At 40.0% G+C, this 27,363-nt stretch overlaps 1 protein-coding gene across 1 annotated transcript; it reads left to right on the top strand.

Annotated features, from left to right (window-relative positions):
• The first annotated feature begins 730 nt into the window (after nucleotides 1-730).
• CHODL (chondrolectin) lies at nucleotides 731-27,363 on the top strand. Its single transcript, XM_059823280.1, has 7 exons — nucleotides 731-821; nucleotides 16,472-16,784; nucleotides 17,549-17,706; nucleotides 20,857-20,904; nucleotides 21,288-21,371; nucleotides 23,081-23,183; nucleotides 27,246-27,363. The coding sequence occupies exons 1-7, from the start codon at nucleotides 731-733 to the stop codon at nucleotides 27,328-27,330; spliced, it is 882 nt and encodes a 293-aa protein (XP_059679263.1). The 3' UTR covers nucleotides 27,331-27,363.

Here is a 27,363-nt window from a genome sequence, read left to right as displayed (position 1 = left end):
GCTTTGCAGAATATGTACCTGTATATATGCATACATATTTATACATTTTTAAGTTGCCAGTAGTACATTTCCATTCCTGCTAGGGAAAGCACAGGCCGGGAAAGTCTATAAAACCTTTAACAGATCTGGAATCCGGACGGACCTGGGTCTTGATCACCTTCACCAGCCGGTAAGACAGTCACTAACCCCGAAGGACCCGGCAGCGTGGGGCTTGGCGGCAGCCGCCCCTCCGAGAGCCCCAACCCGGAGCGGACCGTGGCAGCCCGACGGCAGCCAGCCGGCTGCCGCGCACCGGGTACCCTCGCCGCTCTCCGCCCAGCCCCACGGCCGCCGGCGAGGCGGGGCGGGCGCTTGTCGGACACCGGTCCCTGCCCGCCCGCAGCCGGGCTGCCGCGCGGCGGGATCCGCGCCCCCCGCGCCGGGCGGGGCCCTCCGCGCCCCCGCCGGCCCCGCGCAGGCGGCCGACGCCCGGGCCCTGTCCCCGCAACCCGGGCCCCCCTCGGGGCCCGCCGGGGGGCGGCGGGGGGCGGCGCGGGGGCGGTCCCGGCCGCCCGCCTGGGCCGGCCCTCGGCGGGGGGAGCAGATATAGGCAGGGCCGCGGCGCGGAGGGGAAGCGGTGGCGGGCAGCGGCGCGGAGCCGGGCGGGCGCCCCTTCCCCGCCGGCGGGCATCGGCCTGCCCTGAGCGCCCGGGGCGCTTCTCGGAGGGGAGCCGGCAGCGGGACCGCCGCCATGGGGGCCGGAGGCGGGCTGGGGCTGGCGGCGGTGCTGGCGGCCGCCGTGCTGTGCGGGCCCGGGGGGCTCGCCGGGCGCGTCCTCAGCGGTGAGTGCGCGGGGACGGGCCGGGGGGCGGCGGGGGACGCGGTGGCGGCGCTGCTACCGGTCCCGGTCCCGGTCCCAGTCCGGGGGTCGCGGGGCCGGATCGTGTCCGGCGCCGGTGCGGGGACCGATGAGGGAATTCAGCGCGCACAGGAGCACAGCCACGGAGGGGGAGAACTGGGACCAAACCCACTCGTTAAAAGACCCGCGTGTTGGAGGCGAACCGTGAAATCTCCTTCTGAGCGCGCCGCGAGAGCTGACCTGGCGCACCTCCGCCTCGGCGGCTCCTAAGAAGCTCTCGCGGCAGCGTGAGCTTTAGTAAGCCCGTCCTGGCCCGGCGAGGCTCACCTGGGACTTGGGCACCCCTCACAGCTGGGAGCAACCGTAGTTTCGGGTCTTCAGAGGCAGAAGGCTAGGCTGTCAAACTCCTGCTGCCGTCTTAAGTCAGTTCCTGCCAACACGGTGTTGTCTTGTACAGGCAGATGTTTAGATTTGATTGCTTGCCTGCACAATGAAGCTCTGGTTTAATTCTTTAAAAAGGCAGAGCATGTACTTGCTACAGTGTCTGTCTGAGGAACTGCTATACGTTGAGATTTGTTTGCATCTATACAGGAACGTTTCTTCTTTGTTTGTAGTATAGTCAGGAGGAAAAAGCAAACTTTTAAGAGCATACAGCATAAATAGTTTCATTATGTGTGTATATATCTACAACTCTCAAAACTGAGAGGAAGACAGTGCTTCAGAAACCTGTATCTAACATTTGAGCTTAGGTTTAATCTGAGAGCTGTAGGATCACATTGTGTATTTCCAGCACACAAGTGCATATGCTCAGAAGCTGTTAAGTTTAATGAAAAGGCTATTTTTAATTGCACTTTGGGTCAAACACTCCAAGCTGAAGCTAACAGGCTCTCAGAGGCATGTTGCGTGTGCAAGCAGATCCATACATGTCTTGAAACAAAGATTTACACACTTGACGGCACTTGTTAACGAGTTACCTGTGTAAATCTCTGTATATGCAGCTAAGAACATGTCTCTTCGCAAACTGATTCCAGAACAATGTAAATTATTTGTATACAACTGTTTCAGAGGCTGTAACAGTAGCATGTCAAGAAAACTTTTTTGGTAGTTCTTTTTTGCAGCAAACATTTCGTTGCTGGATTCAGATAATTTCCTTACTTGCTGATGGGGTACAGTCACTGACCATTTTGGTGATGTCTTATTTGAAGCAAGTTCCTGTGCAGAACTGAGATGTGCTGTTGAGCTTTTGGTGAAACTATATCTTCGAGGAAACAGTAGCTAAATAGCAGTACTTCCAACATTTTGAAAAAGCTTGCCTGCCTGAAGTGTACCCTGAAGTATTTAATTTACCTCTGTTATAATGTGAATTGCACAGTCATATACGATACAGCAAAGCTCTTAGTATTCATATAAATTGTTAAACTATGTAACACTTCTTTATTTTAAAGAATAGTGAAGATTACTCATCCACGAGATGCACTTTGCATTAGTAGTCTCAGTGCAGGAGTCCATGTGTGGCTGAGGAAATCCAGTCCCTTAATCTTTTAGCTGAAGCTTCTGCATTTAAGTGACATATGTAACAAATTGAATAGAAGTCCAGGTTTTAAAACAACGTGTAATAGTGTATACCGCTTAGTCAAACTGTTCTAGATGCCTATAAGGCTTTGGGGTTTTGAAAGGGTACAGGCTCTACCCCATTTTTCCCTGAAGCACTTCAAAGCATGTGATAAGTCTCATGTCACTGTATTATGTGGCTAATACTTGGCTGGTAGAATACGGGAGAGGACTTGAAGCCACTTACAGAAGGAACGATTTATGTACTATCAGGTGTATTAGCTGAAGTTGTATTCATTAGATAAAGATTCTCTAGACAGTAACAGCCAACGATATTTAGTACGCTTATGCCAGAATATTCCTTTTCTTTATTTTTCTCTCTCAAGGACCACACCCCTATCCTGCCACATGCACATGGATAGGTCTAGTACTAGCAGTAGTTGGCATTCTTTCAAACAAGAGGTAGTACTATTGAATTATTGGGCAGTGTGTGCTGTCAACTTGACTTCTATCTAGTTTATCTGTCTATCTTATATAAGAATCAACAGTCTGGACTTAAACAGGCTTACATTTAACATCGTAAGTCTACATCTTAAACAGATGTGTTTCTGAAAAATTGCTAGTTTATGTTTCAATCATGATAATCTGGAATAAATGGAAATCTCACTGCTCTCATTCCAAATAACTTAAATATGTAATTCCTGTCACTCACATAGAAACTGTTCCTGAAAGTGACTTGAGTGCTGGTTGGACCTTGTGGAAAGATTCCCATTTATTGCAGTAAGTTTGCAGCAGACTTAGCAATAATTGCAAAATTGCAACCGTTTTGACCACAGTGTCAAGAGGGCAGAGAAGGAAGGGTCTACCTTTTCAAAATGCCATTTCCTTAGGGAAAGTTTTTGTGTTTCTTTTCCCAAGTATGTTAATTTTCCTAGGATATAATTAAAATTATTATTTGTATCAAAAAATTCACATTTGGGTGTTATTTCTTTGTCATCTATAATCTGGGAATCATCGGAGAGAAGTCATACAAATGCTTTAGAATTTTTAGTGTAGTTAGATGGATGTTTTGTGAGCAGGGCTCACAGCCTCCATATCAGAATATCTAGTGTTGCCAGAGAATTGATTCTTAAAGAAAGAAATCAAAGCAGGCTCAGGAGAAACTGCTGAGTTTGCCTTGCTGTCCCATGACATCATGAAGAACATGAAGTGATGATAATGCAGTTTGCAAAGATGCAATTACTTTAAGTATCTATTGGGCAGGAAAGATGCAAGCTAATCTTATTACTAATCATTTAACAGCCTATGTATTAATCATAGACGTTATATTTTAATGACTGCTGTTTGCTGTCTTTTTGTATTTCTATGGCTTTTTAAATTTTGCTCTTTGCTATCTCTATGCATCAATAGCAGATTAAATACTGATACAGTATTTTAAAGCAATATGTATCTATTTCAGTGTGAAAGTGTTTGGATATATAAAACAGTAAATGAAGAAAAACATTTGGTGGGTCATGAAACAACAAGAGTTGCCTCTAAACTATAGGCTTATTTGCTTCAGATGACTTTAAGGATGTAGATATGTTCATTCACACAGCTTATGACTGGATTTGAGTTGGTCATAAAATATTGTAAAGTGAGATAATTAAAGAAGTATCTTCATGGGTAATGAATTTAATAGAGATAACAAACCTTTTCTCAAAAGGCACAATTCAGTTTAGTCCAATTGGCTTGGCCTGCTTATTACACCTGAGTTTTGTCCGTCAGACTTCAAGTATTTTCTGTAGATGAAACCTTCTACTTTTTTGGGGGGCCATGGACTGTTAATGTTAAGCTACATTTCTAGCTCAGAATTTGAGAAAGTATAATTTGAAAAAACACTGCCAGTCTCATCTACTGGATACACATGCAACAGTTGTGTATTGAACACAACATTTTGTTGTGAATGCCAAGCATTCGGTTCCATACTAGAAAAGCTTTTAATGGGCATGCATGCCCACATGGTACAAGATCTTTTTGTTCAGTTATAGGTCTTGGTAATCACTAAAGCCGAGACTTTGAGAACTGCAAGGGAGAGTGGGCACTTAACTCTCCTAGAGTCCTTTATTAATTCCTCTTCTTATGCACCTATTCTGAGCAATGTCATCTTGGGGACAAATCAATGATCTAGGTTCTTAAAGTGAAATGAGGTGATGACTCTTGGATATAATACATGTTTCTACTAAACACACCTTGCTCCTAAGCAAGAAATTCCATAATACTCTGTGGAATGATACTTTGTATTAGGTAAACTGCTATGACTCGTAGATGAGAAATAGTTTTGATAACCTGAGATGCGTGGTGGTGGATGAGTCCTTCTATAGCAGGGCAGAAATACCAAAGTACTTAAATCAGTTTCAGGATTATATAAGAGGCGATCCCCCTTTATCAATCCTGTAAAGCTTACCTTGCCTATGGGGGAGAGTCATGCAGGTTGGCCAGACTTCAGCTCTATTCAGGGGCTAAGGAAAGAGTGATGAAAAATTCTAGCATTTTGTCTCAGGTGAGCATGCTACTTTTCCAGGAATGCAACTTCTCCTTCTCAGTATCTTGTTCAAAGACAGAGGAACGCACTGCAGTTCTCAAACTCATGATTGCCAAGCCCCGGTACCCCACTTGGCTAACAGGCCCAAGAGAAAATACCTACCATGGAGGGAGCTATGATAAATAACATGTGGGACAGTTTGGATAGTTTGCTTGTCTTTCACATCGCTTTTCTTGCTCCCAGTAAGACAAGGCTGGTGTGCTGTCCCAGTGTAGTGGCTAGGTGCAAAGAAGTCTCTTGCCTTGTTGAAGTCATGTTCTATACCTTAACTTTACTACTTTGTAGTTCAGGTCTCATCCTGTGTAGTTCAAATCTCTTGATTGTAAGATGTTTCCATTTCACTTTATTATAAAGGATAATTTACCCTAGCAGAAAAATATTCTAACTTATTTCTCCTCCCCTCAAAGGTCCCTTCTATTTTTGCCTTAAGTGAACTGTCTCCAATTCTAAGATCCCATGTGGATTGGCTTTTCCCACTTTTTTTAGCAGAAGGTGGATGAGCAAGGACTTGCCTGTTGCTTTCTTTTTTAATTGTGGTACCACTGCAAAAAGATGGGCACTCTATTGCACTCTTGTACTGAGATGCATATAAGGTGTTTCACCCTAGGAAACTTTAAGTCCATAAACCAAGGAAATTAATATAATTTCACATCCATATATACAAAAATAAATTTTACTTACATCTGTGGCAAATACCAGTATCTTGGTAACAAATCCATGAAAATACACTTACTTGGAAAAAGGCATTCAAATGTCACTGAAAAAGAATAAGAGACTGGATGACGCTTGCTGTGGATAATGATTGATGAAGAGCATATTTTAATAAATAGAGATTTAAGAACTATTTCTTTCTAGAGACAAAAATAAGGAACAAGCAATCAGCAGAAACTCTCAGAAGTGCTTGAATTTATGCCTGTGAGAAATCCTTTTGAGGGAGTCTACTGATGTGTATATAATTAGGTATGTGTGAAAATGTCTGCTGGTTTGGGACAGGAGAATAAGAATATTCCCTGCTCCCCTAGGCTGGCACACATTATACTTAAGCCGTTCGGACTCTACAGTTTTTGTCAAGTCTATTCCACAACATGCTAACAACAACTTACTAGCTACCATATTATGTCTGTCTTAAAAGTATCTGGGAGATCTGTTCTGGTCTTCACAGCTACACAGAAAACTATTGATGAAGGGACTTAATTTGCTAGTCTTATCAGTGTTTGTGTCAGTATTTATGCTTTTTTATTAAACAGCTGAAATGATGGAACACTCTTGGTGTATCTTTAGGCTGTGATTTATAAAAAATGTATTATGTTAGTGTGTGTATAAGACTTTTCAGAAAAATGAAAACAATCAAGCAAAACCACTGCTAACAGCTTCAGCAGTAACTGTTTTGGGTTTTTTTAAGTCCTTCTAAATAATCCACATCCTGGAGCAGACTTGTAGATGTGTAGATCTTTCAAAATAAGAGGAAATACAATGTGTTAGAATAGGCTTGAATAGATTCCATTGACATTTGAGTGTTATTGTTGGCCTGTCTGCTTGTGTCTGTGGAATTGAATAGGGTTATTTATACCTATGAAAAGTGTTATACTTTGGGTAGGTTTGCATTTTTTTAACAAACGTAATTCATTGTTAGGGAAACTGAAGTCCTGAGTACATATTGCAAAAGAAAATGTTTATGCTCCACGTCCTATGCTCATAGTGACTTTTTTCTTACTGCCAGTGGAAAAGATGCAGATTGTGCCATGTTGAAATGCAAGCCTATCATCTCTGTGGATGCCAGCGCTAAGTTTCTAAATGCATTGTCCTCATCATGCTTGGTGATGCCAAGGAGCCTGCATTGCTCACAGTGACAATGTTGATAGACCTCTCAAAGACAGACAGGGGAAAATTATAGGTCTGACACCAATCTCAGTTCCTTTTTAACATGGGAAAAGGGAAGGCAACCTGCAATTTTTAGGGGATTGTCTTAGCAACTATGTTGGCACATTGCATGAACCCCTAGGACAGTGCAGTTGTGCACTGGCCCCTTATAGAAGCAAGTGGCTGTCTGCCATGATCAGCCCTGTGATATATATCCATAAGGTTCACATGATCAGAAGAGAGGAAAACGGTTATTACAGGAAAAGCTAAATGGATCTCAGGCTTTAAATTTATGATGTGCTAGATAACTGAAACAGAGCTCACGCCAGAAAGTAGGTATGTTTTACTTAGAAGAAAGAAAAACTGTCAGGGCTTTAATGATTTGATGGGGGGGGGGGAAGAAGCACTTGGGAAATACTTTATAGATTTTTTTTTTTACACTAATATATCACTTGAATCAGTGACTAAAACTGTTTCATAAAAATGGATATTTATTTTCCAGTTGAAGACACTTACCCTGTATTGATTTACATAACTGTAATTGTATGTTTGCTTGCAAGGGTAATTATGGATGGTGAAGTGTTGATTAGCTTTTGATGAGATTTAGACATCAAGCTACTTCTTTACAGCTCCTTTATCAGTGGCCTAAGATCCCTGCCATATGTGCCAGGGCTGAGAAGCTCACTATAAGAAATAAATGTGTGTATTTGCTTTGTGAAATGAGTGAGTAAGCCTATCACTGCTTGGTGAAGGTGGCAGCCTTTCATGCAGGCAGGTATTCCAGTTCCCAGTACATCAAGAACAAGCCTGCATCTGAAACACCACGTCCCTCATTTTGAAAATCCAGACAAACTTGTAGTCTGCTTTGGGGAAGACAAATCCTCCCAGTGCTTCATTCAACACAATGAAAAACTTATCTATGTTTTGCAGGACAAGGAATCCTTGCTTGCATCTTCCCAAGACCGAGAACAGTACAGGTTCTGAGTACCTAGAGGCTTTAACAAACCTCCCCAAAAATAATCTATTTAGATTGATACTTGTCATCAGTGTTCATATGTGTATTTTTTAACCACCTATTTTACTAACCAGCTATCTTGCTGCAATATGCAGGGAAGCTGTCAGATTTCATTTTAATTGCATTTGTATTCAGCCAGATGGCAAAATCCAGGTGCTAGTGACAAGTAATATTCTTTAATATTCAAATCAGCACTGCCCAATGCTCCTTTACAAACAGTCTCCTTTCTGATTGCTTGGTTTTGTAAGAGTGTAGCTATTGCGCGTCTATTGAGAACAGTTGTTATTCAGAAACAACCAAGTCAACTCCTTGTCCCCAAAAGCACTTGGAAACACAATAGCATAACTAGTAAAGGCTGACATACAGGTGAAAACTCAGTTTCAGCAATAAATGAACTGAAAATCACTTCCCATAGCAAAAGAGAAAATAAAGAAGACAAGGACTGAACTGGGACAAATGCTTCTTGTGTAGCTTCATATCCTGCATAACTGTACTAAATGTCTGTGTGAATGGTATAATACAGTACTTCCTTTTTACTTACAAATTCCATCGTCCCCTGTTTTCTCTCTCTGCAAGAGTTGCACTAATCCTAGAGATGGCTGCTTGGCTGGTGTCTGAGGACCTCTATCATCATCTTTGCTAATTCATAAGATATGGGATGGCTTTAATGGCTAAAGATAGATTATCTGGCCCATGCTTGAGAGAGAATAGAAAGAATTTGCCTTTTACCTATCATTTTACACATGCTATCTATACATGTATAATTTTTACATGCTAATGCCTAACAATTTAGCAAGAAAGGGACTCCATTATGACAAGTATTGTAAGAAGTCTGGCTAATAGATGAGTTTTGCTTAAGAGAGGTTGGGGCCAGCCTCTATTAAGCCACCTTAGACATTGTCTACATGCTAATGACTATATGATATGATGTATACAAACTGCCTGTACACATATCTACCTGAAGTACAGCTACTTAATGGGCGAATGTGTCCCTCAATTATTTTATATAACTGCTTAAAAGGGACTTGGAACCTTTGAAAGTTTTTCACAAAAGAAAAATCACTTTAGAGAAACTGTATTATGGCAATTAGGCATAAACCCTAATCCAGAAAAAGTATAAATCAATAATGAATGTTTCTCCTTTCTGCAGACTTGGTTATTAGAGGGGTGGGAGGAAAAAGTACCTATTAAGATATGGAAGAGTTAGCTATGAAGATATTAGTACAGATACAGGCTGTCATATGATCTGTATAGCAGTTTGTATTTGAATGGCAAATTTGTGAGTACATGGAATTCCTTAAGCTGCTCAGAAGCACGAGCTGAGCAACATCTGTGATTTGAATACTGACTCAACTAGAGAATGATGTGTCTTCAGTGTTACAAACTTTGGGAGAGAAGATGGCAATTTGCTTTTATCATAAATGAAGACAGAACATAATTATGAAATCTTATCACAGTAATATTTTTTTTAAAAGTAATATGAATCATCAAAAAAACCAAATTAAATTCAGTAGATGGACACAAATATAATGTAGTATAACATCAACAGCAGTAACATAATATATCAAAACATGACCAGCAGCTGAACCCAATCAAAATCTGACTGGATAATATAAAGGTCAGTTGAAAGGATGCATCAGCTTTGAATCAAAATGTGATTAGGAAATTTTAATACCTTTTAGCCTCTTACTGGCCACATTCTGAAGTGCATTACTGGGACTTGGCATGGAGCACCCTGTGACATGGGGACAGGTGAAAACAAATTGTAGCCAGTGTCCTGCATGCTGGTTACACAGCGCCTGACGTCAATGTGCTGACACAAGCTCAAGACCAAGACTAGTCTTTGAAACGCAGGCAGAGAAATATTATCTAGCCAGTAGAATATTTTGGTTAATTTACGTAGATTTCTGTCTTGCTTTTATTTGATGATCACTTTCACTTAGGTCTTTGTGTCTTCATTTTGTTACTTGATTTTCAGAGGCATCCATCAGCCTTATGCTGACTCTGGTTAGTGTAAAATATTTCACATTCCTTGATACCAAATGCTCCTCTGTGTTTTCTGCTGAATCCATTATCTTGGGAAGAAAAAAGTCACCATATGAAGACATAATGGACTTTTCTAGAGCAGGCTTTGTGCATTCCTTTGTTCTCTCCTCACATATGCTATGCACATGCAGCTGCTGTTCCCCCCTAATCTAGGTGGATGCTAATGGTAGTGGACCCTGGACTGTAGGTTAGTTTATGAGGTTCAAGAGGAAGAAGGATGGGATTTGCCAGCAGGGAGCTTGTCTTCTACCTGACATTTTCAAAACCTCCAGCTAAGTCATGTTTGTTACTCAAGATAACCTTTGTGCCCCTCATGGCCCATGGGGGTGTAGTTAGGACTGAGCCTGATGCTCCTGGGGAGATGAGTTTTTGAGCTGGGTACTTTATGAGTCATTTTGCTTCTAATTGACATTTTGCTGTAACTTCTGTCATGACAGACCTAAAGGAACCTATTATTTCTGTTTAATGAAGCATCATTATTGAAACATAATGGAGACATAATTGATTGAAATACCAGCTGAGAATTTGCTTGTTTCTCCTTTTCTTGGAGGAGATTTTTTTTTTCCTGCAGAATTATCTGCAGAAATGTTTTAACTAAGTGTCAAGTATTTCAGCTAAAAGCTACCTTTGCTTTAATGTTGATATCAAAACATTCTGCTATGGAGCTGCTGTGTGACACCCAAAGATGAAGACTGATCCATATGGATGGAAATGGTAGCTAGCACTTCTTAGAGCAAGTACTGTACACTTGCTTTCTTCATCTAACAGGATGGTGAGACCAAGTGAGTGCAAGGGAATTTCAGTCAGTTCAGTTTCTCTGCAGTAGGCAACTAGAGCTGCTAAGGCTGAGGGAACAGGGCCAGAGCTATGTTGTGTGTCTGGTGTACGCAGGAGAAGTAGAAAGAACAAACCTGGAGACATTTCCATTAAGGAAACTGGGGAGACCCAATCTTGCAGTTTTGCAACTGGGAAAAAAGAGAACAGTCTTTCTGTCAGTTAGTTGTTGCTTCAACATAGCACTTTCCCTTAGCAGGCAAGAAAGCAATTGCTGATGAAAAGGTAAGGTGTAGGTTCATGACACTAAGCCAAGTGCATGTTTTGCCTATTTCTATGCCTACTTCTGACCAGGGTCTGGGCTGTTCTGCTTGGGTGAGGGAAGGTGGGTCAAGGATTAAGGAGCTGATACACTCCATGAAAGGAAGGATATAAGCATTCCACCTTCACATCTGCAGATAGTCAGATAGGGTTGGTTGAAACCTTCACTTGTCTGAGCATTTGTAAGGGAAAACAGTAAGGATGAGTTCTTAAATCTTCTTAAATTAGTTAGATCTTTGATCTCATGCTGAAGGGAGGACTAAATACAGTAAAATGCTTTTCTTTTTGCCTTTCTGGATACCCTGTGATGCAACAATATTTTCCTTCACGTTTTCTTTCGTCTCTCAAGCAGCACAGGGCAGATTTTGTGGAAAGGTTGTAAAGGCCTAACTTCCCTATATTTAGTTACATTGCATAGTATCTTAGCCCAATTCATTCCAATAGACTTGCTTACAAATCTAGTTTCTATTCAATTGTGACAGAAAAATTGGAATTCAATTTATACAGTTGAAATAGCAAATGTTGCTTTAGAATTAACAGTGGAGTCTTGTCTGCTGCAAAGATGTTAGAAGAAGGTAAAATAGCCCGTAGTTAATGTTTCCATATTTACCTTGTCTGCTATACAATGTGATCCATTCTGTCATTTTTCACTGGTAAATTATTTCTGCTTTGTATTTCAGAAATTGGTAGTGAGAGAAAGCTGTAAAAAATGAAGCTTGAAAACTTGACATCTCAGCATGCTCCAAGAAGAGCACTAAAATGTCAACTGATTTGCCAGCTATTAAGGCACAACAGCAGATTTCCATTAACATATTGAACTAGCTCCGCTGCAGCAGATAAAAGTCCCCTTCAAAAGAAGAGAGAAAAGATTCAGAGTAGGTCATTGCATAAACACAGGGACCAAATTAACTAGAAAAAAAAATTCACAGCTTCTTCCAGAAAGCTTACTACTCTGTATCACATACTTCATTCACACTGAATGGGTCTTAATGCCAAATATTTCTTGGTTTCTCGCTGTTTTCTCTGTTGTTTTCTAAAGGTATATTCTTGCACAAATGATCAGCCTGTAAGGAGGAAATTATTTATTTTGCCACAGGTGTAGAGAGCAACAAATAAAAGAGAAGTAATTTAGGAGTTGGATTGTACACAAATTGTCACTTTTTCAATTCTTTCACTTTATAATACTTGATTTTAGAGTTATTTAACCCTGCACAAAGATCTGCAATAACAATGGTTTTCTCAAAAATTATTTGGGTCAGTTTAGGGGGAAAAAAAAAAGTCTTCGCACAAAGTTTCAAGGTTTTAACTCACTAACCCTTTTAGATCAACCCTTGGGTTCACATGGGGCCTTCACATCTGTATTCTGGATGGCTCCAAGAGGGCTTCCTGCTCTGAGTGCACGAGAGTGGCAAGCTGTTACTGGGCACATATTAGGGGCTGCAATGGCGCCTACTGAGCAGCTCTGCTGCTGTTCTGCATCACAACTGCTCGTTCTTCTCCTCCCTGCTCTGTACAGTCCCACCTGGTTTTCTCAGCTTGGTGTGGGTGATGGAGCTGAGCCTTGACACTGATGCAGCCTCCGTATTGGACCAGTATGCAGCACAACTCATGGCTTGTGGACATGAGCCTTATAGCAGCTCAGAAATAGCACGTGCCACTTGGCAACGTGAGTCTCCGTGCAGCAGCTGACTGGGAGATAAGTACCCTGAAGAAGCTTGGTCAGTTAGCCAGCAAGGACCCCTTTGATTCAGGTTTTGGGAGAGTCACAGAAGAGCAGAGAATGTGCGTGAGAACCGAGAGTGAGGGAGGCACTTCAGCCACCTGAGAAACACATGTGGAAGATGCGTGTGTTACGGATGGAAAGCTAGCTATTTTCCCATGAAAGGGAGGCGCAGCACAGAAATTGAGATCGGTAGTGGCCAGCCCACTCATCTCAGTGGGTTGACAATTCCTGCATGACTGAAATGGTGACAGGGATATTTTGATACCTGAACTTGCTCATAACATACTACTTGGTGTCAAGGAAGAGTATGTGTACAGAATTAAAGCAATCATGAAAGAGTTTATTTGTAAAAATTGCCTGGGAAATAAAAAGAACAAGACAATGGACAAAGGACTCTCCATAAATCTGCATATGCATCTTGAATTAATGCTTTGAATCCAATCTTTAGTTACAGGGAGACGTGTAGTCCCTTTTCCTTATAAATGGTTGGTGTCCTATATAATTCAGTGCTAGCCTTTGGATATTTACATTGTTATGTTCATATGTGTACTCTGGCAATAAGCCATTGTCACTCACCCAGGGGTGAGGATCAAAATGTTGATCAGCTCTTCCTTCACTGTGCACTCTATCCTGTCAATGAGACAGAGCTTCTGCGGAAAATAAAAAGGTAATAATCATGTTAACAAAATTTGAATTGCAGCATTATAGTTGAAGGGAATGAGCTGTGATTTCACATGCAGCTTTCAGTCTTGCACTTCCCACTTCTGAGCATTTAGAGTTATCACTTTGTAACTTTGATAATAGGGGTATTTTTTCTTTTTGTTCCAAGAAGTCTTATGAAGAAACCCATTATTTTATATGCATCTCTAACAAAGGGTCTGCCCCTTGATTCTTCACCTCCATTGCTCATCTAGGACTATGGCTTTTACTACATTCATTGATAGCAGGGCTCTTAACCCATATGAATAAAGGAAAATGGCAGGAAAGGAATCAGGACATACACAACGTTGTCAGGACATTATCAGAGAAAGTCCAAATAGGTGGTCTCTTCCTGATCTCAGAGCCTGGCTTTTTCCATGGATATCTGTGGCACAAGCTTGTCCTTACATTAGGTTATTCTTGTTCCTGTATTATGTTGGCAGATTAACTACCAATAAACAAGTGACTTTTTATGTCTGTCTGTCAAGCCTAACTAAGAATGAGACCACAAAGATGCTTCTCTTACTGACAGTCCTTCTCCCAGATGAACTTTAATAAGGTATCACAAAGAAAATGTTTCAGAGATTTTTTTTTTGAGAAAGATTGCAAGAATCATAGGAAACACTAGAAAACTAAACATACTTTATCCCTACTGCCCCTATAATGTAGCTTTCCACAATAAAAAAAGATCCCAAAAATAAGAATTACTTTCAGATTTAGCTAAAAGTCATGAGATGATCCTGTTTTTACATTCCTGTGTTCATGTAGCTTTGATACAGTCTGCTTATTTTCTGCAAATTCTTGAAACTATGCTCTGTGCAAATATAGAGGAGTCTTCAGTCATCTCTTGTGCTGTATGCAATCTGCTATGGGAAGTATGCTACTCGTCATTAAATACAAAAATGAAGCAACACTAAAGCAAGAAGAATTAACTTTATTGTATCTTTTAGGTTTTTTGTTTATTCTTTGTGTATAGAAAAACACTGGCTTAAAAAGCTTAAATACAGCTTAAGTTATAGGATGATGTTGCTGTTTCCCAGTGACAAATTCCAATTTTTTTGAAGGTAAAACAGGATAAAACCTGTTCAAAGGTAAAGCGAAAGGGTTATTTATATGAGTTGTGTATCTGGGTTTGCTTAAGAGTGGGAGTAAATACAAGATTTTCAAACGCAAAACTGAAATGGCACAATAAAATACTGTCCTTGCCAAATTTTCCAGTAAAATGATAAAATTTGTTGATTTCTAAACAATCTAGATAATGCCTGGTAGTTCTTATTGCTTTGGTATCCTTCAGTAATTCTTACTTAGCAAAATAAGCTCTCCTACTTTTCTTCTCCAATGATAAATTTTCATTCTGAAAAAATTGATTTTTTTAAGAGATGGTTAGCTTATTTCCTTATATTTAGAAACCTTCTCCTGTCCCTAAATAAACATACTGGAGTTCAGTTGCAGCTGGTAGTGAGTTTGTTCATTCCACATCTTGTATATGTTGAATAAACTCTAGAGGATCTCACTAGCTGAAGAAAATTATGATTATTTTTCCTTTTTAGGAAAAAGGCATGTGTCTTTCTCAGCCAAAGAACCAGAAGGAATAAACATTATTTCATCATTTAGCTTTTGATTCTTTCCACAGACGTAACTCTGAAGGGCAAGGGAAAACTAGTGCAAATGCAGTAGGTCTAGTGCTTTCTGAAAGCATCACAGGGCTTCTTTATGGTATCTGGATAGTATTGTGACACCTGCTAATAGCTGGAGTTTCTGTTGGCTGTGCTAAGAGCGTGGCCGCCTTGTCCAGCTCCTCCAGGCGCAGGACTCCCTCCTGCCCGGCCGCTCGTGCCCACCCCTGTACCCAGGGCCTCTCTCCCACATCATCTGAGGGATGTGGCTGCCACTTTCCCCTTTGCTGGTTCAACCAGTAGCAAAGCTGAGCAGGTGTCCCAGTGCCACACAGACAGGACACTGACATGGCCGTCGCACAGGTTGCCACATGCGAGGCGCTGCCTTCAACAGCACCCACATGCAGGACCCATATAGACATAGACAGCCAAGTCCCCTCCTCCTTGTCGGCTGGCAGAGATAGAAGGTCACTAGGGAAGGCACACGTCCAGACACCCTCCCTGCCCACCCCCCCCCACCCCCCCTTTTACACATCAGCAACCCCTTTTACACCCCTTTCTGTCCATTCCCCCTTCATTCCTCCCCATTCCCTAACCCTGCATGGTCCCTCATCAGATTGCATAGGCCCACCAATGCCCCCAACATCCCGGGTCCCCAGGTGTGCATCCCTATGGAGTTGCAAAGTTCTGTTTGCCTGCATTTTTTTGATAGCCCACCAATTAGTGTGTCTGATGAGGTGGGTTTTTTTCTCGTCTTTTTCTCCATTATGTGTTCCTGTCAGGTGTGTGTCTGTATATTTTGTTCCTTTTCTTATTATTCCTTTTTGCACTGAAAAAAGTCATCGACTAGATACCCTTAAAGGAGCAGACACTCTCCTTCCACACACCCTTACAGGTTGTATTTAGACACATTATAGCAAAGAGTAGCTATGAGGTCCTTGTGAATACACCTTCTCGAGGTTATATAGCAGAATCAAGAAACTGCTAGCTTCTTCTTGCCACTAAAATTGATAATTTAATTTTTTTTTTCCTGATCAGATAGTTTTGATTACCAAATAGAAGTGGAGTTGGTCCATTAGTATGAAACAGTTAAGAAAATGCCCTCCAAACAGATCCTGGCTTTAACAGAGGGGCCTGATGGTACAGTCATTAAGGCAGAGAACATTTTTCTAGAAGTTAATGGGAATTTTCAGTGTCTTGGAGAGTTTTGCAGGCCATGGGAAGAAAGCCATAGATTCCTATGAACTGTATGATATTTGCAACTTAAATTAAAGCTAAGTTTTTCAGCAGTGTCGGTGTATCACTGTGAGTCCTTTCAGACAGGGCTACAAGAAAAAAATATACTGTCCTTCTCCATCACTGTATGCATGCTGTGCTGTATTTTTTCTTGCAGTTGTGATATTCATGACTATACTCTAAACAGTCTCATATTTATATTTTTCAGGTCAAAAGGTGTGCTACAGTTACTTCAAGCGCTCTTGTTACAAGTTAGCCTATTTCCAGGACTTGTCTAGACGTGTGGGCTTTCAGGAGGCCCGCCAAGCTTGTGAAATTGATGGCGGGGCTTTACTGAGCTTAGAAAGTGAAGCTGAGCAGCAGCTAATAGAAAACATGTTGCAAAACCTCACTAAATCAGGCTCCGGGATTTCTGATGGTGATTTCTGGATTGGGTTGTGGAGAAGTGGTGATGGACTAGCCACCTCAAGTGCTTGCCCTGACCTCTACCAGTGGGCTGATGGAAGTATTTCACCATTCAGGTAAGTCTGTAAAACTGCTTATTGGGAAGGTTTCATGGAAAGAAATGGAAAGTAAAATGCCTGGCAAGCCAAGTCTTCTTTAAAGAAGCTTGAAGATTTGCTGCCCCATGAAGTTAGTAGCATCCCTCCTTAACTTCTCCAGATAAAGGGGAGCTGGCAACCAGACTTTTGAATTTGAAGCTGTAAAAGGATGGCATAGTGTGGCTTCAGCCTACAATTTTCTTTGCTCCCATCTCATTAATTTGCCTCTGTATGGCTTTTGGAGGTTTTTCTGCCCTGCGTAGAGGATTTAGGATGTGGTCTGAAAGCAGGCAGACAAATTCTGCAAGACTCTGGCCACCTCGAATCAGAGAGCCAGCCAGCAAGTAAATTAATGCACGTTACTTAGTGTAAATAGTTCTGTTTCTATCCTGTCTTTTGGAAAGCTTTTAATTTCCTGATTAAGCCAAAGGCCAGAGTAGCAGCAGCTCACAGGACTCAGGAAAACAGGACAGGTAAGAGTCATCTAGGAAGGAAAACAGGTAACAGAGCAGGATAGTGTTATCTCTGCAGAGGTGCTTTGAGAAGTCAGATTTTTTTTAAGATCCAGAGATGTGGAGCCCAGGCCCTAAACTCCTCTCACAGAGTTGTGGGAAATGCACCATATCTTTGAAGAGGATGGGGCCATTGGGATTGAGACATTTTCATTGATGTAAACTCCTTTCCTTGGCATCCTAATGAACCTTACCTTCAAAATTTGAAAGTTTTTCTTTGTGTGCCACTAGAAATTGGTATACAGATGAGCCTTCCTGTGGAAGTGAAGCCTGTGTTGTGATGTATCATCAGCCAACTGCAAACCCTGGTCTGGGAGGACCATATCTTTATCAATGGAATGATGATAGATGCAACATGAAGCACAATTTTATCTGCAAGTATGGACCAGGTAGGTGAAACTAAAGTTATATTTCACAGGTGGGACGCTTTCTTAGACAAACAATTGCCTCTTGTTTTGTGAGGGAATCTGCAAATGTCTTGTGTCCACACCATTAGACCTGCCTGTGGTACTGATTCTTTTGGTGTGTGAGTGGCTGAGCTGACACGAAGAAGGGAGGTAGTATATCAAATCTAGTCATAATTTAAGCAAACCTATCCGCATCCAGTAAGAATGTTTTCAAGGTTAGCCTCACTATCATGCATTCACAGGTTTACTTTGATTTAAGTCATTCACTAGTTATTTTATTCTCCACAAAGTGTTTTAAGCAGCTGTTTTCTACTTCCCTTGCTCTCTATCAAGCAGGATGATCAAGACATCTCTTTGTCCTACTGTAAAATAATTACACTATCCTTGTAGTTGCAGACCTCTGGCATTTTATACCAACTTAAGTGTGATGGCTGTTTCTAAAAGTTTTGGCTTGAAGAAAGAAAACAGAATTCAGAACAGCAGGAAGAAAATTCTGCATTCATGCATGTAGTTTTACAGATATGAAAAGCAGATGCACACTATTCAGATGGTGACAGAAAAAGCCAGATCTTAGGCAATTTGGCTGTACTTCCAGACATGACATAGGTTCTGTATATATCAGTAGAAGAAACACTAACTATAAGCTAGAACTTTGTGCAAACAGAAAAAGGACATGAAAAGTAAACTTTCAAGTTGAACTTCTAAGAGTTTCTACTTTTGGTGGTACTTACAGTAAAAGAAAATGTGTTTTTCAGCAGGATCATGTAAATATTTTCAAATAATTTATGGTATGTCTGCTTTTCAAAAACTAATCTGAAAGTTAGAATGCATATGAAATCCTACTCTTAGCAGCTATTTGACCTAGTTAATTCTGCAGTTTCCTACCTGCTTTCTCTATACTTATGATTTAGCAATAAACACACTCTCTGTAGAGATCCATCTGTCTGTAGAGATCCAGGCTATTTTCTTCCTCCAGTTTTAGTGGATAGATAGCTTTCTCACTGTCTAATATCTTAATGGGGATATTATTGGCAATTAATATTGCAAACAAATATTAAAGACTTGGAAGGCTTGATATATCCACACATTTCACCCTCACCCCCCAAATCTGTTCCTGTTTTTAAAATTATTAGTTACCATCACTGTCTTATGGTGATCAGTTGTCAACTACCATTCTAGTTGTGATGCGATAAAGAATTGTTTTTTCCTATTGCTTTCACCATCTGAAAAAATGCCACATATTTTGGATTGGCAGAAAACAAAGTGATAATAGTAACAATGAAAATGAATTTACATTTCTTTCACTATGTGAAAATAGATTAGTAGTGTACAATGAAGCCTATAACAAGGCAAACAGTATATAGGTAGATTATTATTGCGACTGACATTGTTATGCAGCTAAATACAGTACTGCTGAATTGTAGCTATTTACTTTTCAAGTTGTTGGAATTGCACTCTTTAGCAAAACAGACTATTCTCCAGAAATGTATTTTTCTATCACATGGAGAAGAAAAGTAGATGTATAAATGTATATAAATAGGTATATGACATTTCTTTCACTGCCTGAAGAAAGTACAACAGTGTTAGTAAGAAAATTACATTTGCTCTATAAAACCTGGTGAGACTTACAAGTGACCTTTTTTCCCCCTCAAATCACTGTAATAACTTCAACATCAGCCATCTGCAATACAAAATACATCCATTTTACCAGGACGATTCAAGTACTACAGGCATATTAATTTCACTTTGTTATCTGAGTACATTGTTTTTCACAACTTCCCTGTCGGTTTTGAGTATCTGGTGTCTGACACCAGTTGTAGGCCAAAACGCAGAGGTTGTAGATGACCATGATGAAGCTGCCTCTGATTGTATGAGCAGCAAGTTCAGGGCAGTGCTTATTAGACAGTCTTACTCAAGCAGCAACTACATTTCTGGTAGTCACTTTCATTTTTCTAAGCCCTTTTTATAGTACCTCCCTTGACAGCATTTACTATTGCGATGTTCAGTCTAGCTTTAGATCATATTGATCATTCAGTGATCTTAAATTTAATTATAGTTTGGTAATTGCAACCACATTTAGTTCCTGTCCCATTCCTGTAGGTTTGATTATGCAATCAAATTAAAAACTCATCTCCTCTTCTGCTGTCTAGAGCCAGCAGCTCAGTTCTTTGTGGTATTTTGATATCTTTCTTTATATATGGCCAAACATAGCCAGTTTTTACCAGTAGATGAAATAATTGCCTTTGTTCTAGTAGCTTTATTGCTTCTTTGATTTCTCCCAGCATTTTGTGTTTATCAGGACACTCGGAACTGCAGGCTCATAGCACTATTATGTTAATATATGCTTGTGAGAAAGGAATGGTATTCAAACAATCATGCAGATTCCACTCCTATGCCCATCCTTTAAATATAAGGTAATTATTTCTGTAGTCTTTGCAAACTCTTAGTTGTAACAATAGCTATAAGTAAACTTGCAAGCCTCTGCAACACAGCTCAAGGCCATGAATTCGTTCTCCAGTTTCTGATGCATTACAAGAAATTTGATACTGTCATTCCTTTTTTGGTAATTTCACTTCCTTATGTGATGTATTAGGTCCCACTGCCCATGATTTGTATTTTAGGGCTGCCTGTTGCAAAACCAAACTACATGAAGCTGACCTCTAACCTCAAAAACTTGTGCTACTTTGTGTTTTGCTTCATAGCCAACACTCTGTAAGCATTAGTCTGAAAATGTTAATAAGATTTAAGTATTAATCAAGGACTCTTCCTCTCTTATATTGTTTTAGGATCGCCTGCACAAATGAAACTTTGACTATGTTAGGAGTTTTATTCAGCACAAGAAATTAAGGAATTCAGTGATTTAGCCAGTAACCTAGCAGAAGCCACCAAGAATTGGAACTAGAATAAACTATAGGCCTTTTCTAAGAAGCAAAAAAATATGAACTAGAAGTGATATGACACTAGTTTGCAAATAGTCTTTGGTAAGAATATTAAATGCTGAAGAATTAAGCAATTATTATTTTGGAGAATGTATCTATTTCTGTGATAGTGCATGCAAAATAATGAAAGCATCTGTTTTATTACACGCATTTTTCATTCTTCAACAATTGATTTCAAATATTGATTTAACAGATAATGTCTTAGAAAAAGAATTAGGAGACAGAGCGGAGCCAGATTATGGTAAGAAGTTTTGAAACATTAAATTGAGTTGCAATGGTAAAGACGTAAATATAAGGATAGCTTACAGGAACCTCCAAAATTACTCAAGTTTAACAGGCATAGTTTAGAACTGGAGCATATGAAAAATTAATCCTTTAGAGAGAAATAGCTACAAATACATGGCTATTGTTCAGAATAGCACTGGTCATAATTCTTGTTCCAGATGTAATCTCAATTTTGCAATAAAATCCTGTTTACATGTTTATATTCAGCAGTGTAATTAATCCTGAAAATGTTCATTTTTACAATATAAATTAAGATGTAATTACTATTAATTTATTTAACAACATAACAGCCATATTTTGTACTCACTGTTTTAATAAAATATCTTATATCCTTTTCAGGTATTTTTCCAACAGTGCCAGCAGGAAATCCTTATGACACAAGCAAACCAGAAGATCAGTATCATGTTATTGCTACTGAAACAGGTAATGTGTTCATAGGAATTTAGTGTTCTGGTAAAAATATTAACAGTGAATTCAGTTAAATTAATCTTTAGCAATTTCCACTATTGTCAGTGGGAGGAAGCAGTCTATTTCGCCAGGAAGTACCCTGAAAAAATATACTTTTGAATAACATTTCAAGAGTTTTAGTCAGTCCTCTTTGTAACTGTGGAAACAAATTATTTCCATGTGTCCCCAAACTTTGATCCACATCTACAGTTTAGCAGTCCTTGAAATCTGCACTGTTGCCTCTGACCCTGGTGAGTCTCTGTCAAGATGCAAGATTTCACCAGTGTTCACCCAGCTGTGGAGTGTCTCTTTCTAGGCTGTGGTAACTGGTGCCTTGCCTCTCTCCATCTCCTCCCGACCTCTTCCCCAACGTATGTAACAAACATATGGTGCATACATTATCTTTTATATCTGATACCTGGGGCTCACAATAAAAGCACAAATCAATCTTTCCTAACAGATAGGGCATGAATTTTTCAGTTATCTGCAGAATAAGCACTGTGCCATAGCTCCCTCAAGTACCCTGTGTTTTAAGGAACACCACGTGCTAAAAGGAGTTAAATGCTTTGCTGAGATTTCTAGCAGAGGTGGCTCTTGATATTTTGAAAATGGATACCCACTGCCTGGGAGCTTGCTGTAATGCTCCTAGCTACTTCATTTCACAATTTATGTCCTGGATGGAGTCCTGCGTTTCATGAAGAGTTGTAGCATGGCCTTAATTCAAGGAATTGAACGTCTCTGAGGAGCAACTCAGGATCTTATAGAATTACAGGGATTATGGAAAACAGGCATTCCCTTTCCATGCTTGTTGGCTGGATTTGAGCCATTTTCCTAACTGGTGTTCCTATTGTTTGTAACTCCAGAGGAATGGATATACTGATTAACTGTATTTTGAAATCAATAATATTTATATTTTGTGTATATATATTATGTATATTTATAGAAAACATGCAAAGACTCTGTATCTAAAACTCATAAACAAACCCAACCTGAATATTCACATTTATTCTTACTAGTGAAAATATGTTCAAAAGAGGACAATGGGTAAGAAAGTGTCCACAATTTGTACTGTTATAAAACATGGGCATATATTTACTGAAAAACAGGCAGACCCTTTATGGAAGTTGTAGACCCCATCCTCTGTTCTAGGCAGATAAGAGAGTCTCAGCTTGTACCATTTCCTACTCCTTTTGCCCAGAGACCTTCAGGGGACTACCTTTAGCTCTCTCCTCATTAGTCAAGGACCATGTACCTTTGTCTTTTAAGGGGAATGGGGACACAAGAGCCCAGTTTGTTCCTCTTGTGGTCCTGCATTGGTGGGAATACAACACGCAAGGGCAACTGAGTAGACAGGTTATATATGGACTATAAAAATAATAGGCTGCAAAATGTACTCTCTTTAAATATTTGAATTTTCAATTACAAAATCGGAAATCTTGCATCGATGCACATAGAAAATGTCAGAACTTAAGTCCTTAAGATATGTTTTGCACATCGCTGGAGAAGTACTATTTTATTCTTGATATTATTAAGTTCTATTTTTGGAGCTTATCCTATAGAAGGAACGTATAAATGTTCTTTTGTGTAAGTTAATGTATTTCTGATATTTTACTCTGGATTTTTACTCACGTGGTTAAGAGTATTTCAACATGGGAGACATTCATGAGAACTTTTTTGTCTTGTAGGTATAATTCCGAATCTAATTTATGTTGTAATACCCACTATACCACTACTGCTGTTGATACTGGTGGCTTTTGGGACCTGCTGTTTCCAGATGCTTCATAAAAGGTAAAATACACTAATCCAGAATGGTCTTACAATGCAGAATTCATGTTTCCATTGGCAAGCTATTTGTACTGAAATACTGCTTACATCTGTCCCCATATATGCAAATAAGCATCTTTTTCATCTATTAAAATCCAAGTAGTTTACAGCTGAACATTCACCATCAGGCTTTTCCACAATGCACTGAAATAGTTCGAGGTCTCTCAAAGTATATTGCCACTAGGACTTCATCTGTTTCTGAAGAAGGTATCTTTGCTGACCATTCAACAGGCTGAGCGACCGGCAGCACTTCTACTTTACCTCCTCCATCATGAGTACCACCTATACAGCATCTGGGCTTTGGGGAAGAATACTGGTGTCCTCACGGATAGAGGGCAAACTCAAGGACTCACCTCAGTTTCTGACCAAAAGTGCAGCTTGTTCCAAGGATAAATCTGAGGGGTCAGCAGCTTTTTTTTAATGTTTCAGTGCACACCTTATACGTACAGCAGATGAGCCACTGGAGCAGGCAAATTGAAAACAAAAAGCAAAAACATGTTTTGAGCCACACGCCAGTGCAACTCCTTTGTACATCATGCATCTGTCAAAGAAGATGTATAAAGTAAATAGACATGTAAACATAGATGTAGTATCACACAGTTGTGTTATTATGCAAACAGGAAACATTTCAGCCTATGAAACAGGATATGTTCTGGTCCATGCTTTAAAATTCTTCGGATTTTTCATCTTTCTCAAAATGTGATATACCAAGATATGAAAACATACATATTTTTTTCCTGAACTAATCTTTCTGAAAATTTCAAGGATATCTTTCATTCTGCAGGTTTTTTCCAGGAAGCGTTCTCAAGTTAATGTAATCCAGAAAAGTTTAAACTGAAATAAGTTTTATGGAGAAACACTATTTTGGCATCACTGTTTTAAGAAATTAGAAAAAAGAATTTCCTCCTCACATTTAGTCTTTATTTTTTCTTTGTGGTGTTTATTTAGCATTTTCTGCAAATAGCTGAAATACCTTATTTCAAGTGAGAAAACACTCCAAATGTCAAGTCTGCTTATATCTATATGAGTGAGTGTATTCTGATGTTCACAGCACTCCTTAGTGATGTCGCTCATTGAAACAAGTGAACATAAAGAAAAGATATTATGAGGTCTGCATCATAAACTAGATTGTGTCTTTATGTTATGCACTTTCCTATAAAGAAAAGGAAAATGTGCACTTTCCAACCTGTCTTATGGCAAGCAAATTCATTGTTGTGAAAGGTTGTATCCACACCTCAGCGCTGGGACTGTAGAAGGTTGGAAACTCAAAGCAAAAAGAGTAATAAAGGAATCATATGTATAACAATAGCAATTACATAAGTAATCTAAATCTGAACCCCTTATTACAATGGATCTGGATTTCTTGGTAAGTATGACATACGTGTTCATACTTTTTCTGGCAGCTCTTTCTCTCCCCAGAAAGGTTCAGCTCTTGAATACTCCTGGGAAAACTATGAGAGATTCATGGCCCACTGAAATCAATAGAAATAGTGGTGTTGACTTCAGTGGGCTTTGATCAGGCCTTTGATGCTATAGCAGTTCATCCAGAAGTAATACATCTGAACTTCCAAGACTTGAAAATTGCATGATATGGCTATTGGAAATTCAGCTTGGAAGATTGTACTTCTGCTGTTAGCCGATTAGTTTGGTAGATTAAATGATACAAAAATCAGGGAGAAAATGGATTTGAATCAAAACAGGTGTTTTTTTAAGAATGTTCATTTTGGGTTGCACCAAAGCTTTTAATTAAAGAAATTAAAACAAATTTTCTTTAAAATTCATTTAAGTCAAAAGAGGATATTCTGGTATCACCAAAAATAAAGTATTTTCTTTTTTATCTGTTGAAACAGAACTTTGTTTTTAAAATACATTTCCCCATCTATTTTCAGTTATATTTCCACATATGACCTACCTTGCAAATCATTTTGGTTCATCACAAATACGCAGTTCTTGGGTAAAAAGCAAATAAAAAAAAGAGGCAACTGCCTGAACTGATCATCTGGACACTGTAGAGATTTAGGAAAGGGATTCTGTCCTGCTGGGGAAGGAGGGATCCCCAACTTTCCAAATGAACCTGACTTCTCATTCTTTTTTAGGCTTCCACAACATGGTGACCTTTCCTCTGAAAGCCACAATCCATGGCCAACCAGGACATGCCTAGCTTGAAAGGTCATGACTAATTTTGCCTGGCGTTGGGCTCTTAAAGGGTAGTAATAAGGCAAAGCAAAACATCTTCCCTGTAGCTAGTAGAAATGATCAGCTCATTCATGCTTAGATGCTCTCCCTTTCATTTCTTCCAGGGAAGCAAGGAGAAACTGCTTCAAAGACCCATCTCCATTATCATCTGAATGCCTTGCAGAAAGTTTAAATTCCAACCTGGTATATTTCTCAGTTTCTATGATTGCATTTGATGGTCAAAACAGCGATATGCTCAAGCTATTTATTGCATCTTCCTTACCTTTCTTATTGAAACCTACTTCTTGAACCAGATGTATAGCTGTTGAAAATCAGCATAGGTTTCCTGAAGATAAGCTCATTTTACACAGCTAAAGTTCTGATTCAAGTTATTTAGAAATTGTTCCTGCTGTGTGGCAAGGACTCTCCATTCAAAGCATTTCATCATTAATTTACAAAATATGCCTGCTTTTGCTGTATTAATCTAGAAGGAAGTAGTGACTCAGTTTCTTAAAGAAAAAAGTGCTGGAGCTACTTGATTCATTACAATTGCTTTGTTTATAGCATTGTGGCCTGATCTAAAGTCCACTGAAACCAATGGGAGTCTTTTCAATTACTCCAATGGGCTCAGGTACATAATGCATTACTTTGTAGGACTTCAGAGGTAAGTCTGGAGGAACTAAAAACTACTGTACCGTCCAGCTCCCTCAAAGTACATTTTAAATCAACTCAGACTCACTTACATTTACACACCAGGAACGGAATAAAACTGAATGTATAGGACTGTTGGGATCTTGACTCTCAGGTTTCCAACTTACAGAATTATGTAGGTCTACATCTCCTCTGGTTTTTACTTAATTGGAAAAAAAATCGGTGTGAAATATTCTAGCCAGAGACTAAAACATTTTGACTGAAATGCAGCTGCAGTGGCTCATGAAGTGCCTTTTCTTTTCCATAGACTGCACTGCACTGTCATCTGCCATCTAAGTGAGGAAAGGTGGTGTGTTGTGGCAGTCGTAGCTAGTCATGGAAAGACTGGCATCAACTTACAGGGCTCCCTGTAAAGATTAGAGTGAACATTTTTGCAGTGTTGCAGAGCAAATACTTTTGGAACCAGTTATATCTTTTTTATTAAAAAAACCCCAAACACAAAAACTACTATTGACAGTTTTGAATGAAAACTAGACCTAAGGAAGCTTTCTACCAGTCATTCATGCTAGGAGTCTGATTCATGTGCCATTACTTCATTAGAAGTTAGGTCAAACCCTGAAGGGAAGAGGCTTTCTGGCATACCAGTACACACTGGTACCCGTTAGTGTACCGCGGTCATGGGGGTGCAGCTCCAGGATGTGCATGGGCAGGGTTGTGGTAGCCCCCCGGGGCGGGCGGGCTGCACCCTGAGCATGTTGGACGCGGGCTCTGGGGCGTGTGCGCTCCCGTCCCCCATACGTCCCCCCAGACAAGGGAAGCACCCAGCCTCCCACCACCCTGGTCAAACAGTGTCCACACCCATCTCTGAAAAGACCACTCTGTATGAGTAGGTGTGGTTGAATGTGAACTGAAAAAAAAAAATAAAAAAAATGGGCCAAGTCAGTTCAGTTCCTGGGAGGAGCGCTGCTAAGCAGGGTGGTCTGGTAACTTTGGTAACAGTTGCTTACCTCAACCAACCACTGCCCTGCTGTGCTTGGTGCAGCATGGGCACGACCCTTTTGTGGATGGGGAACCTATGCTATGAAAGCAACAAAGATGGCCTTCAAATAGGGGATGAAATACCCAGGTCTGATCACAAACCTGAATCAGGACTGCCAAGGCACACATGCACTGAAAATAGTTTATATTTTTATTTTTCAGTAAAGGAAGAACGAAAACCAGTCCAAACCAGTCCACGCTATGGATTTCAAAGACGCCTAGGAAGGACAGTAGCATGGAGGTATAATGACTTACTGACTGAAAACAAAGCAAAAATAAC

This window comes from Gavia stellata, chromosome 1 (assembly GCF_030936135.1).
Source record: "Gavia stellata isolate bGavSte3 chromosome 1, bGavSte3.hap2, whole genome shotgun sequence".
NCBI lineage: Eukaryota > Metazoa > Chordata > Aves > Gaviiformes > Gaviidae > Gavia > Gavia stellata.
This window is presented reverse-complemented; position numbering and strand designations above follow the sequence as displayed.

What these genes read in the sequence shown, in the direction of transcription:
- CHODL (XM_059823280.1), top strand. Translation starts at nt 731, where the DNA reads ATGGGGGCCGGAGGCGGGCTGGGGCTGGCGGCGGTGCTGGCGGCCGCC. An exon ending in TATCTGCAAGTATGGACCAG is followed by an intron (nt 17,707 to 20,856) that starts GTAGGTGAAACT and finishes TTGATTTAACAG; the next exon opens with ATAATGTCTTAGAAAAAGAA. An exon ending in TTCCAGATGCTTCATAAAAG is followed by an intron (nt 23,184 to 27,245) that starts GTAAAATACACT and finishes TTTATTTTTCAG; the next exon opens with TAAAGGAAGAACGAAAACCA.